Raw genomic sequence first — 14,816 nt, 5'->3', positions numbered from 1 at the left:
AACATTGGATCATACCTGAATGGACTATTTAATATACCTATAAGTCCCTAGTAAAGTGCACTGTATATGCCTAGGGCCTGTAGATTAAATGCTACTAGTGGGCCTGCAGCACTGGTTGTACCACCCACTTAAGTAGCCCCTTAACCTGGTCTCAGGCCTGCCATTGCAAGGCCTGTGTGTGCAGTTTCACAGCCACTTCGACTTGGCATTTAAAAGTACTTGCCAAATCTAAAAACTCCCCTTTTTCTACATATACGTCACCCCTAATGTGTGCCCTAGGTAACTCCTAGAGCAGGGTGCTGTGTGGGTAAAAGGCAGGACATGTACCTGTGTAGTTTATATGTCCTGGTAGTGTAAAACTCCTAAATTCGTTTTTGCACTACTGTGAGGCCTGCTCCCTTCATAGGCTAACATTGTGGCTGCCCTCATACAGTATTGAAGTGGTAGCTGCTGATCTGAAAGGAGTAGGAAGGTCATATTTAGTATGGCCAGAATGGTAATACCAAATCCTGCTGACTGGTGAAGTTGGATTTAATATTACTATTCTAGAAATGCCACTTTTAGAAAGTGAGCATTTCTTTGCACTTAAATCTTTCTGTGCCTTACAATCCATGTCTGGCTGGGCTTAGTTGACAGCTCCTTGTGCATTCACACCGACGCACCCCAAACACAGGGTACTCAGCCTCACTTGCATACATCTGCATTTTGAATGGGTCTTCCTGGGCTGGGAGGGTGGAGGGCCTGCTCTCACACAAAGGACTGCCACACCCCCTACTGGGACCCTGGCAGACAGGATTGAACTGAAAGGGGACCTGTCCGCACGCCAGAAAATGGCGCACGACTTCCCCGCGTGAAAAATACCGACGCAAGTCCGTGTGTGCAGGGAAGAAACCGACGCACACACCATTTTTCCACGTATCTCTTCTTCTGCGGCCCTCTGCGGAGATTTTCCACTCCAAACCAGGTACTTTGTGCTTGAAAGAGACTTTGTTTACTTTTTAAAGACTTAAGACACTTCATATCACTTTTCAGTGATATCTTTACAAATTCATGATGCATCTTTGATCGTTTTGACCTGCAATTACCCAGATTAATATTATATATTTTTCTAAACACTGTGTGGTGTATTTTTGTGGTTCTATATTGTGTTATTGTATGATTTATTGCACAAATGCTTTACACATTGCCTTCTAAGTTAAGCCTGACTGTTCGTGCCAAGCTACCAGAGGGTGGGCACAGGATAATTTGGATTGTGTGTGACTAACCCTGACTAGAGTGAGGGTTCTTGCTTGGACAGAGGGTAACCTGACTGCCAACCAAAAACCCAATTTCTAACACATCTCATTCCATAATAAACAACTGACTCCTGTTATAGTTACTAAAACCCTGAACTGAGAAATTGACACAAGAAAACCTGAACAGTATCTGTTCAACACAATGCTATGTATTTTTGTGAATGCATATAATGCAATCATTCAAAACAGTGATGTATTGCAGCATATTACAACTGGGGTGCCAAAATATTTATAGTTAAACATGGAACGAAGGTACAAAACCAGGTATTGAAAACCCATAATAACACCACTTGAGTTCCCTACTGTAAAACAATATAGCTCGAATTACATCATGGATATGGCATTAGTAATTTGTACCTAGAAAATTGTTGTGGCTCCTCAATTGGGAACTGGTAGCCAACTCACCATCTGCATATGTGACGCATGCATCCTTATGAATAATGTAACTGTATTAAAAATAGTCTCCCGTTGAATTAGGAGTGAAAAAATGAAAATGCTTCATGGCCTTCCTGCTTGTGCTCAGAAATGAATTTGCGGAGGAATAAAGGTAAATGGCAAAAGGGACACAACTAATTTGTGCTAATGAGCGTCTGTGCAATACTTTTCAGTTTACCAATTGCTGAGGCAGTAATTGACGGTCAGCTAGAGACTTGGGCCCATATTTATGGGCTTTTGACGCAGGACAGCAAGTCACCTTGCTGTGCTTCCTGGCGTCAAAGGGCAGGATGTGCTGTATCTATGCAGTATGGCACATTCCTGTCCTTTCCCATTTCATTGGCGCCATTTTGGCAGCCTAGTCCCAATGCAGGCACCTTTGCACCAAGGTGCAAGAGTGTCTGCGCTGTAGGCAGGATTGCTTTTGTACAGGAAGGGGCACCTTCCTGCACAAAAACAATCCTTGGAGGCTTTTGCAGTACACATAGAAAGAGGAACAAACGAGGAGAAATAATGATATTTCTCCTCCTTTTGCCTCCCCTGGGGAGGCGTCAGTGCTTAATTTGTGCTTGTTGTGGCCGGTGCTGAGCACCGGCGCTTATTTTTGAGGGCCGGGGCTTATTCTTCTGCATCAAGCATTTGCCTTACTCCATATCTACAAAGTAGCTTTGCGTTGCCTCATAGATATAAGTTCAAGGTTTGCGCTGCCATTGCATCACAAAAAGTGACGCACAGAGGTACAAGGGATTCATAAATATGTACTCTAGTGTTCGTCTTTAGCCATTTTTTTCTCCTGGTTAAAAACCTAATAGAGGTGCCAGAAGAACTCAATGAGACAGTGGGTATGATGAAATCTAAGAGGCCTCGGTACTGTTTCCTTCAAGCCCACTGTTTACGTGTGTGTCTCTGTCCGGGTAGGGACAGGTATGCACACTAAAATTACTCTTGCATGATGTCAGTGCTTTTCTCATCCTTATTGGTCGAGGCAAGTACAGGTTTCATGACTGGTAAAACTTACTAGTAAAAATCTATGTGTATGTTGAAAATGGGCAGGCAAAATGTTGCATACTGATTTCTGATTTCATTGCACTGTCTTAAATCTTTTGTCTTTTGTTTGATAACTTTGGGTTTGTCAGAAAATGACTAGCTCTCTCTTACCAACAACTTCCTCAATCTTACCATGCCATATGTAGAACATCAAAATTATATCCAGGGTTGTCTTTTGGCTTTGAAGCTCAGTCTGTGCATATTAGTGAAGTTACATAAAAATGATATTTGGTCTTTGTTTGTTCTGTTGCCAAAAGACCTCCAGCATGGCGGTCCTCAGACCGCCATATTACATCTGCTGGTGGCTTTCCGACATTTTCCAGGTGGAAAACTGCCAGCAGTCCTACAGGTGGTCAGCGGTCTAGTGGTCTAACTGCAGACACCGACACGCCAACAGAACACCGCTTGTCATATTTCAATTTAAAAAACGGCATGGTGTTGTTGTGTTGGCGGGGCGCTGGCGGCAGTGCAAGCGCCAGGACCTTTCCCTCCCGGACAACCACCTCGACGACCAGGTATGGTGACCGTCCGAAAGGGGAGGGGGGTGTTGTGTGTGTGTGTGACTGTGAGTGTGCGTATGGATCCGGGGGGGGTGGGAGGGTGTTGTGTGTGTGTTCATGCGCAAGTGTAAGGGTGTTGTGTGAGTGAGTGAGTGAGTGAGTGTCAGGGTGTGCATGTGTGTCAATATGTGGAATTTTGTGCATTTGGGTGCGTGCATATGCTGGGTAAGTAGTGGGTGCGGAGGTGGGTGTTTTACTACAGTGAGCGGGGGTGGGGGGTGAGAATGTGGTAAGGGAAGGGGGGTGGGGAGCAATCTACCGGCGACAGGAATGCAAATTCCTGTAGCTGGTGGCCTTTCCGCCAGGCGGAAAGGGAACTCCTTATACCGCCGGTGGTCTTTAGGTGGACCACCGGGTCAGAGCTGCTAACCTCTGGCCCGGCGGTCTGATTGCCTTGGTGGTAGGAAAGGGAAAGTGGCAGTGTGGCACAGGCCAAACCGCCACACTCGTAATATGGCAGTCCACAACACCGGCCCATCGGTGGTGGGACCACCACCGTGAGTCTTGCAGTCTGAAGTCCATCAGACTCAAAATGAGGGCCATAGTCTTAGCTGCAAGAAAATGCACAGGCGTTGTTAGCCAAAGAATACTGGCACCATGCCTTGAAGACCTATAGGAACTCCTGTATCCCTTCCTGCCCCAGAGGTGAGAGTGCGGTTACATTGGGTACAGTTAGGTGACAGTTGGCACTGTGCTTTTTTCCAGCTCCTTCAGTGAGGCCCCTGGAGCATTGAACTCTCTGTTTTTTGGCTTTTTAGTCAAAAAATGTATTTACAAAGCTAAGCTTTTCTGCTTCACTTGATGTCAAAAATGCCTCCGCTCTTCGTAAAGTGCACTGCCTGTGGGTAGAAGGCACAGACTGATCCCCACTCAGTGCACAGCCCTCAGGCACATATTGTGGTCAATCCATTTTATTTAGTAGCCACCCTAAGATCAAAATAGAGGCAGCATCCTTGTCAACAGATCTAATAGGTTGCAACCTGTTTTAGTTTCTGGGGGGTTGCAATAGGACCAGAGCATTGAATGTGTCACACCTTAGCAGACTTACCTTCGCTCATGCACCACTGAACACATTTGCAAGTTAATCTATTAAGGCTTCTAATAGGCATTCTCCTCTGTTCTATTCCACACTTTCCTCACTAAGTCCCTCTAACATGTCCCTGAAAAGCTTAATTACTCGATTAGTATCAGGCCATTCCATGAACTGTACCACTTCCTATGTAAAATAATCATCAACTATGTCAACAGCAATTTTACAGAGCTGTGGCATGAGCCAGACCCATAAAACTGCTGCAGACTCAGACCATCATTCCTAAGACACTGCACTAGCTGAAACTGAATCTTCTTAACCTGCTGGTGACTGTAATTTGAGCCACACCGAGATCATTCCTCAAGACTATCCTCATCCATGATAGGCCCGCTAATACTTTAGTCTTGTAAAGGACTACTATTAGTTGGCCTATTAGATGTCTTTCATGTTCTATGTCCACCTGCATCATTCTCATCTTGACTGATGGATCAAGGGTGTTCCTTCAGTATCAAGTATATCTCATTGGACACCTTCTTGCACACTTAACATAACACTGGAAATCATTCTTCAATGTTTCTTCTGTAGACAAACCACTCACTGCATACTCTTTCCCCTTCTGCATCCCCCATCATCCATACTAGCCTTCGGCCATTGCATAAAATTCTAACTTTAAAAGAACATTTCCCGATCTCAAAACAGGCGAATACAATCTTGTAAAACTCCCTTTGCTATTTCAAATCTTTTGTATGGTAAAGGTCTGGCATTTTCACTGAGTGGCAAGTGCAACCTTCCAGGTCATAAGTACCTACTGTGTCATAGAATATTCGCCCATGCATGCTTAACTCAGTAACTACTTTGAAGCCTCCATTTGCATTTGTATTTGCCTATATATCTACTGGTTCTAATGATTTCACACTCCTTAGGGTAAATTTACTAACACTTTTTTGGGCTCTATTAGAAAACATATTTCTCTCAACAGCAATAGTTGATTGAAGATCAACACTCCTCTTTTTAAAACATTGACTATCAATGTGAACTAAGTGCCGAAACCCATTTTGTCCAGTCTAAAGTTGTGCCCATCACATCCCTAGCTCGGTGGTGCATTGGGGACTTCCTGAATTGGGCTGTCCTGGGTACATTAGGAATCGAGGTGAGCGTGTGACTGCCTGGATGTTTGCTGCAACACACTAGCAAAGGGTTTTTGAAGTTGCGAGGTAAGATGAATACTGCAAGAACACAAACATAACCATGCTTTTAACTCTCTGTGAAAGTTATTGTACAATCTTCAATGGTTCAGTCAAACTCTACCAAATCCAGGGTCCATCAAACATCAGTACCATGATCCAGGAAACCTTCTGTCCTGAATCCTTAACTCATTGTCCTTGTTTACCTTGGCTAGGTAATAGGTATGCACTGAAGCACCAACTAAATGCATATTGCTCATTCAACAGGGATTTCTCTGTGGATGCCGTGCGAGTGAGCTCAATACTCTGGATGTATGACTGATGGTGGTTGACAGATAGACCAGCAGACTTTTTGGTGTGACATACTGGAATATCAGTGCTCTCTCGCAAGAGCACAACTTTGAATGCTTTCTGTTAGTTCAAGTAGCTGCATAAGGTCAAACCTGCCAGTGTTTTCAGCAAGGGTAGTTTATGGAGCACTGACTTATATTATGCCTGTTATACGTATGCACTGACTCCAGTCAAAGCAGCTCATAGCACCCCATGTGAAATATGCTTTAATACTAACTGACAACGTGACTTAATGGTCTAGGGTGCGATTGGAATCTTCTTCACCTTATAAGATGAAGATCGAATTCAGGCATCAACAAGTTCAGCACTAAGTATGGTCTTCTATATCAGCAGAGGAGAGGTCACGTGCCAAGATATTCTATGGTTGTGGTGTTCGTCTACCACTCACGCCACCGACAATGAATTATCAGACACAAAAGTGAGCATATGGTACAGTATTGAAAATTATGAGCCCACACCAAAAGAAGAAGCTCTCCTCGATTCCATCCAGCAGCCAGCAATACAAAGTTCTAAACCAACCACTCCCATTCTACAGTAGGCAGGGTAACATGCACAAGGGTTATGTCTTCAGAGAAATTTCGGTGGCTTAACTCCTGTGATTAATGAGCTTCTGGCAATGCTATGTTTACCTCTCATAAAGAAATTGATACCTTTGCAGGAACACGGGCCAATATAAATTTGAATCCAGTTGATTGAAGAGCATTTGGGACTAAGATCTGATTCCTTCACGCAGAGGACACTACAAGAATTGAATAATCAGAGTCAAACAAAGGAGAGCCATTAGACATACATATTTCATGCAAGGAACAAAATAATCAATTGTGCAGTATCTTCACCGCTAATAGTAGACCTGCCGGCACATTATAAGTCATAACCAGTCATAATGTAATTCATCAAGCCATGATGAAGACTCAAGGGTTGTCTGAAACTTCACTGTTGCATTGATTAAACATAATAAAATCAGCTGTCAAATGAGTAGTGTGCCGAATGAAGCCTTCACACTGTCACCAGTGACATGAAAACAATGGTTCACGCCCTGAAAAGCCATAACATCACATGCATCTTTCTACTGTATATAACCTTTGACGTCTAATTATGGTATTTAATCCACATATATTTACTGTCTTGTGTTTAGTCAGGAATGCTTTTATTTGTGTCATTCATTTTTTAGGTATGAAGGGGAAAAAGTCCATGGGTTATATGAAGGTGAAGGGATTGCATACTTTCAGGGTGGCAACGTATACAAGGTAAGTTACCTTAGTGTTCATGTGCACTATTTTGTTAACTCTAGAGCACCTCAGCTGCAATGTTACAGAAGGCAGAAATGAAGGCCACATTACGTGCAATGTAGTTGACACAATTTTGCCTTGGGCCCAGCCTAATTCCATTGAACTTTTCGCAATGTATTCTCGCCATGGTATTAGCTAATGTGTGGTCTCAGGTGAAGTGTCGGCGTAGACTGCTACTATGTGCAATAGATTTGCCAGAGCAACCATGCACACATTTATGACCTGATTCACAAAACCGGGCCACACACTGACCTATCAGACAAGTCTGTGGGACACGGCCTCATTGCCCTATATGGCAATCCGACCCAGGTTTCACCAGGCCCGTTACAGGAATTTATGTCTGGAGGGGCCAAGGATGGATTTGGGTGGGCCAATGTGTGCCTAGTTTTTGACAATTCTGGAGGTAGACTACAACCTGGGCTCTGGTGCCACTGCACCTGCTGCATCATTGACAGGTCTCCTCTTCCCCAACACACACCTCCCCACTGCAGCTTACCTCATACATGAGATAAACTCGCCACCGGGCTATTTTCTTTTTACGGCCATGCCCAGAGTTTTGTCTCAGACAGTAGAAAAATAGGGAAAATCATCTTAAGTATTTTCTCCTTATCAGTGCACAAGTAAAACAGCTATTGTTAAGAACAATTGCGCTATAAAATGTATTCTAGGGATTTCTTATTGACCCCTGACTGATAATTAAAGTAAACAAAAGTGAAACAAAAGATCACATTTACCAACATAGAGGAAGCACTTAACAGATACTTTCTCTGTGGCCTCTTTTGCTGTTATTGTGAGGGCCAAAGGTCATGTTTGGGTGGGCCTGGCCCACTTGGCCCACACGCTAGAACCGGCTTGGGTTTCACACTCCAAACAAGACACAGAAGCACGGTTTAAATCTATAGTTTAAAGGTCTGTAGCTTAAAGTGCTATCCACCATTCAAAACAAGATAAACTTGCTCCCAAAATCAGATTTAGTCAGCCTTATAAGTACTGCGAGCGTAAAAGGGTATTCCTTTCATCTTGTAAGAATGGCCGTTATTTTCAGATGATTGATTCCAGAATTTAGTGGGGCAGCAGAGAGTTAGACAGCCTTTAGGGAAACAAGCATTTTCTTGGGAAGCTCGGTCACTAATACTTTCCTAATGTGCAACACGGTTTCAATGATTGTCTTTAATCCTTTTTTTAGGTGATAGTTTATCTTGTTTTGAACGATACTCAATAGATAGCACCTTAAGCTATAGAACCTTGCGCTATAGATTTAAAACGTGCTTCTGTGTCCAGTTTGGAGGGTGAAACCAGAGCCGGACTGGCCTATAGGGCAATCAGGCAGTGCCGACAGCCTTGTCTGATAGGTCAGTGTATGGGCCGGTTTTGTGGCTGTTTGTGGGTCTGTTTAATTACCTGCTGGCCCCGTTTTTACTGTTAATTTCCATGATATTAAAATAAATATTGCCTGCAGCAAGCTCACATCCACGCAGACTTCCATACCTGGAAAAATACCTATAGCGACTGCCCTTACAAGTTCAGAACTTCCAGTTTTTAGCTATGTACTTCGCCAATGGGGCCCACTTTTGCTTTGGTGCCCGGGAATATGTTATGTGCCAGTCTGAACCTGGATGAAACCTAAAGATTTTCGTTGTAGTAACTGTTTTGAGGAGCGGTAATGACTGTCCATTATGGTCGAACCTGGAGGATGGATTTGAGATACAAAATTAAGAAATGTTGTTCTTTTCGGGGTTTCTTTTCATAGGTAGAATCATTTAAGAATGTAGGGCCATATGTACGAACACTTTTTCCCATAGACTCAGAATGGGAAAAAACCTTTGCTACATCTGGCCCGTATTGTGTTGTACTGCAACAGTGTATAGCATTGCAGATGTATAGCATTTGTGTAGAGCTTTATTCCTCATTGTGAGGCACTGAAGCATATTTGTGGATGGGTGGCATGGTGCACCGCGAGCGAGTGCATGGTTCACAGAGTGTTGTGTATGTTGTGATCCTATGCGGAAAGCGTTTTGGTGTCGTGAGTGAGTGGCCAGAGGTGCACTTTTCTTGTCTTTAGGTACACTGCCTAGAAGTGTGGTGGAGGAGTAGGAGGCGTGACCCTGCACGTCCATGTTGCTTTTTTCTGTATCTTTCATTTTAGGGGTAGGAAAAAGAGCCATAGATTTACCTGGATAGTCTCTGTTAATGAAAGGCCAGGGGAACGGAAACAAATAGGCTGCCACGCTGTGTTAACCAAGCCAGGGTGTGCAGCGAGGTGCTGTGTGCATGTACACCAAATAAAGAGGGTAATCAGAGAATGCCCATTCATCAGTATGGCAACATGCTCAAGGCAGAGATGAATAAACTGATTGGAAATGAGCACTAATGGAAGTTGGTGACATGAGCCTTAGCCGTGCATTTTTTTAAAGGCAGGAGATAGAGCTTACTGCTGGACAAATGCACCTCACAAGCGAGGGAAGAAATGGAAGAACAAATAGAGTTGACTACCTGAGCAGAAAGTACACAATCTTTAAGTGGCATAGATTCCTACAACTCTTTCTAGGCTATAGGAAGCCAGCATTATGAGTAGGGGTTTGTGCACCAAGCTCCACTCAGGCTCCCAAAGACTCCCCATAGAGGATGAGCACCAGTCGGATGACCAAGGTCCAGTCATGGCTCAGACACTGGCGTACTGGCACCCTACAGTTTATTTGTCTTTGGAGGAGGCAAGAGTGTCTTCTTCCCAGGGGCCTATTGTGGGGTCCATTTGACCTTGTGACTCCAGACAAAGCCCCACTGAGGCTCACCATGGACTAAAGTTTGCCCACAAGGGAAGCACAAGTCTTTTGTTTGCCCATTTGGGTTCCTGAGTTACTCCCATTAGGAATCTATATCACAATAAGATACCCTCTTTCCAACCCACTATTTTTGGGGAAATTAATTCAAATGGGGGTCCGTGGTATAGTTGGTGCCTTTTTATTTTCATGGCGAGGGGGCGTGTTATAGTTACCTTAGGGCACAAGTTATAATTACTTGAGATAACGCTAACTATAACTGCTGAATTTCTATGGTTTTGCACATTTAAAATGTAAGCCTAACTATTATGTCCCTGTAACCTTTGTTTTTTTGAGTGAATTTCTCTGTTTTTGAATTGTATTTCTTAACTATAACATACATATAGCCTTTAGTTTTTTCAGTGAATTTATAAGGTTTTTTGCATTCTATTCCCTAACTATAACATCCCTGTAACCTTTGTTTTTTTTAGCAAATTTCTAAGTTTTTTTAAATATTCTTTCCTAACTGTAACAACTAACCTTTGACAGTGAGTGTGTGAGTGAGTGCATAAGTGACTCAGCAGGTCTGTGAGTGGGTGTGAGAGTGTCTGAGTGGGTCTGTCAGCGGGTGTGTGAGTGTCTGAGTAGGACTATGAGTGGGTGTGTGAGTCTCTGAGTGGGTCTGTGAGTCTCTGAGTATTTCTGTGAGTGGGTGTATGAGTTTCTAAGTGAGTCTGTGAATGGGTGCATGAGTGTCTGAGTAGGTATGTGAGTGGGAAATGAGTCTTTGAGTGCATCTGTGAGTGAGTGCTTGAGTTTCTGAGTGGGTCTCTGAGTGAATGCATAAGTCTCTGAGTGGGTCTGTGAGTGGGTGCATGAGCCTGAGTGGGTCTGATTGGGTGCATGAATGTCTGAGAGGGTCTGTGAAAGTCTGAGTGGGTCTGTGAGTGGGTGCATGGGTGTCTAAATGGGCCTGTGAGAGGGTGCATGAGGCCCTGAGTGGGTCTGTGAATGAGTACATGAGTCTTTGATTGGGTCTCTGAGTGGACACATGAGTGTCTGAGTGCGTCTTTTAGTGGGTGTGTGAGTGTCTTTGTGGGTGTGTCAGTAGCTGTATGAGTGACTCGCCCACAAACAGACCTTATCTGCCCTTTTATACAGCAAGAGTCCACAGTTTCGCACAAAATGTCTACCTAAGTGGAGTTATTTCTGCTTCCTTGGATAAAAGCCCACTAAGTATTCTACACTACAGCTGAGTAATTGAGCACAAGGAAATGTCACCAGTGACCTTGTGTGTGTTTTGACAATATGATTGTTCCTGGTGCATCTTTACCCAGAAATATGTGATAACATGAATCCTCCTATAAAGAAGACAACAAAACTACCAAGAGGTAACGCTTCACCAAACCAGGGTCCTTCCTTTTCACTATATGAAAGAAGTGCTTCTTTGTTTTTTTGATATGTCCTCAAATATTCCTCGGCATCTAGAACTCCTCACCAAAATTAGTGGGAAATGCACTCATGTGCCCTTTGGTAAGCTGTTCAACATCCTGGCAAGAGGGGGAAGACATTTGCATACTACTAAGGTGGACTGGTGGGTCAAAGCAGGCGAAGCTGGCAGGTGATTTGCACATTTGCATACTCATAGCAATTTAAAGGGAGAACCATGGACTCTGCTCTCACTAGGAGAGGACAAGAAAGAACCCACTCGTCACAGTCACATACAGATTGCGCTCCAATAGATCAATGATGCACTCGCCTCCACAAAGGATTTCCGATAATTTTTCAATATGGAATCGCCAAGAAAACACACATACTTTGCCTTTGCCACGCGCAGGATTTAGGATCATTTGTCCTTTACATAAGTGGAGCTTCAGTGGGGGCACCTGCTATGTTTACATTTGAAAGTGCTTCTTGTTGAGGAATAATTTCTGTGAAATACCCATCATGGCCAGAATGGGCCCCAGGGACCCCAGCCATGTCACCTGGGTGCCCAGGGCACCCAGTGTGCATGATGGTGATCGCAGAGGGAGCCTCAGACCTTTGTGGTCCCAGCCAGCTCCCCGCCTCCTGTGGGAGCTGGCATTGCTATTGAACACATGTAAACATGCAGCTTTCTGTGTGCAAGAGTAATCAGAGATTAAACCTCTGCTTGCTGTAGCTGGGACACTTTGACAGCTCCTACAAAGAGCTATGTCCCAGGGGTGGTGTTTTGCTTTACTGCTGACCGACCTGAAATACACACACACACTGAAAAGAATCTCTGGAATGCACCTCTTAGTGTAGAGAATACATTTATCAAATCACTCTGCAAGGCTCGTAAAGGACGGTAAGTACAACCAAAGTGCACGTTTAAAATGTGCGCAATAATGAAATGAAAACATGTAAAGAATCTTCAATCTATGAACAGCAAATATATATGCAAAGATACAGATACCTATGCAACGCAAATAATAGTAAAAATTCATCACCATGGGGCACAGTTGCTCCTTCATATTTCTCCCAGCAGCTTCAAGTCGTAGAACCCAGATCGACTGTAAGGAGAGAAAGAGAGATCTACCCTTACGGGATGACAGGCATCAGCATCCTGAGATCCTGTCCGAGGTCTCTGAATCCCCTCACCATCTATCTGTGATCTCTTATATACCTTAAACAAGCCAGAAAGGAGATTTCCTAGCCCCCCTATCGCTCTGCAATTTGTTGTCAAAAAATGCTGGCTACTTCAGGTCAGTTTTGAAAGGAACATGTTGGAACTGGCCAAGATCCCAAGGTGCTCCCTCAAAACAAAACTGTTCCCTGCCATACCATAAACGTCATCCTAGTACACTCTTATCTCTCTAAGCCCTTGGTGCGAAAGAACAAGCAGACATGCAGAATATAAACATGAGCAAAAAGCACATCACATAACATGGCATGGACAAATACTTGCAGCTTCTGCACTTTCAGCATCTGCACCTCTAACGTGGCAGTGGCTAACGCTAAAATAATGTCAACAGGCAAAATTAATCTGGTGGTCATTAATGTGATGGTGTGCTGTTAGGCTTAGTGCAACATGGAGTCAGTGGTGAAAACACAAATATCATTACAGGTGGGCACCCCAGGACATAGCAGGAGCCATCCCTGGGGGTGGCGGTCACCAAGGCCATTATTGGCTCCAGGAGGAGGCCACGCAGCCCGCTTCCATTACTTTTCAGGGCTGGCTGTATATGGCCTGGGTGGAGAACCACGCAGTCCCTCTCTCATTGTTTTAAAAGTATTTTGCCCCAGGGAGGTGGTGGTCCAAGGGGCTACCCCGTTATATGTTATTTTTCCCCGGGGAGGTAGTGGTACGAGGGGCTACCCCGTTATATGTTATTTTGCCCTGGGGAAAAAGGGAGTCCCTGGGGCTCAAAGAGCCTCAGGAGGGGGACCCCTTGTGCCCCCCTCCTTTTTTTACAAAGCCCCAGGGAGGTGGAGGTCCCTGGGGCTCCAAGAGCCTCAGGAGGGGAGCCCCATGCACCCTCCTCCTTTTTTTAAACAATGCCTCTGGGACCCAGGGGCTTTTTTCACAACCAGTTAGAGACCCCCCACTTTAAAAAAAAACAAAAAAACACCAGAGCCGTGATTTTCAGTGAAAATGTTTAAAAAAAAAGCTTTTTTGCCTTGGTGAGGTCCATCTGGGACTGCAGCACCAGAGCTAAGAGGTCAGGGTATTTCTACCTTGTCCCCTTTTCTTCTTCTTTTTTAAAAAAATGTTTTTCAGGGGCTTGGCTGAGGTCCAGCCCTAAAATGGCTACTAACACTTCTTGGTTGAAGTGTTGGCAGGCAATCAGATTTCAGCAGGGGGTCTGTCAGATCTTTAGAGGATCCGAGTCCCTAGATATATAAATTTGTTTTTCTTTTAATATCTCAAAAACTACTGAATAGATTTACACGAAATAACAAAAACGTTGCTTTCTGGACCAAGTGCTACCTTTCTGACAAATTTGGTGTAATTCTGTCTAGCGGTTTGGGCATTAGTCGTGTTCAAAACCCATGTGGGAATTAACATGGGGAAAACACATTTTTTGACCACATATTTTTCTCGGCCCCTGCTTGATGGATCACCCGAAACTTTCCAGATAGCAGACGAAGTAAGCTTCAAAGTTTGGGAGAAAATTTTGTTAAGATGCATCAACAGGTGCCAAAGATTTTTTTTTTTAAACATATTTTTATTAACATGTTGTGAAACAGTCATTACATTGTAGTCACAACATTTCAGTGTACTAGGCAATTGAGATATACTTGCCGTAATAACAATGGCGCCCATTTATGTACACATAATTGACAGTCGAACATTACTTAAGCAAACAAGTGAGTTAAGAGTAATTACATAAATCATTGACTGAGGGAGTTCTACTGACATTCCGTTCTATGCATCTTTCCTAAGTGCAACCTAAAACCATTTGCTATTTTATTATGTGTCCAGATCTAACACCTGGATATCTGCGAAACGTCACCTCCATGCTGTTAAATAGCCTTTAAGATTGAATGTGCGCCAGAATTCTATCCCTCCTTATCAATGTGTAACGAAGGACTGATCAACTATTTTCTCTTTTCTGCTTGGGTATATTACAATCCCTGTCATGAAAGCCTTCCACAGCTCCTAGTACTAATTAAGGGTGCATTAAACAGCCCATTACCCCCTACCCCCAAACAAGCCTTAACCTGCTCTGTGCTCCTTTTTAAAACAGTGTCAATATCTGTGCCATTTTGCAAAGGGGGGAAGGAGGAAACAAGGGGTCGATCCCCCCGCCTAGAACTTTGAATTGGCATGGCGTGGAGTGAAGATGGGATCCACAAGTAGCAAACCCAGTGAGTCACAGCTCAGCTTGCCCGGTTAATTCT

The 14,816-nt window shown here is 43.9% G+C and overlaps 1 protein-coding gene across 4 annotated transcripts in view; it reads left to right on the top strand.

Moving 5' to 3' along the window:
- RSPH10B (radial spoke head 10 homolog B) overlaps positions 1-14,816 on the top strand; it is a 232,302-nt gene that overhangs the window by 30,889 nt on the left and 186,597 nt on the right. For all 4 annotated transcript variants that reach the window (XM_069210152.1, XM_069210149.1, XM_069210150.1 and 1 more), the window contains exon 3: positions 7,074-7,149. In XM_069210152.1, the coding sequence (XP_069066253.1) occupies positions 7,074-7,149 (76 nt within the window). The remainder of the gene's footprint in view (positions 1-7,073; positions 7,150-14,816) is intronic.

The sequence above is a fragment of the Pleurodeles waltl genome, chromosome 10 (genome assembly GCF_031143425.1).
Source record: "Pleurodeles waltl isolate 20211129_DDA chromosome 10, aPleWal1.hap1.20221129, whole genome shotgun sequence".
NCBI lineage: Eukaryota > Metazoa > Chordata > Amphibia > Caudata > Salamandridae > Pleurodeles > Pleurodeles waltl.
This window is presented reverse-complemented; position numbering and strand designations above follow the sequence as displayed.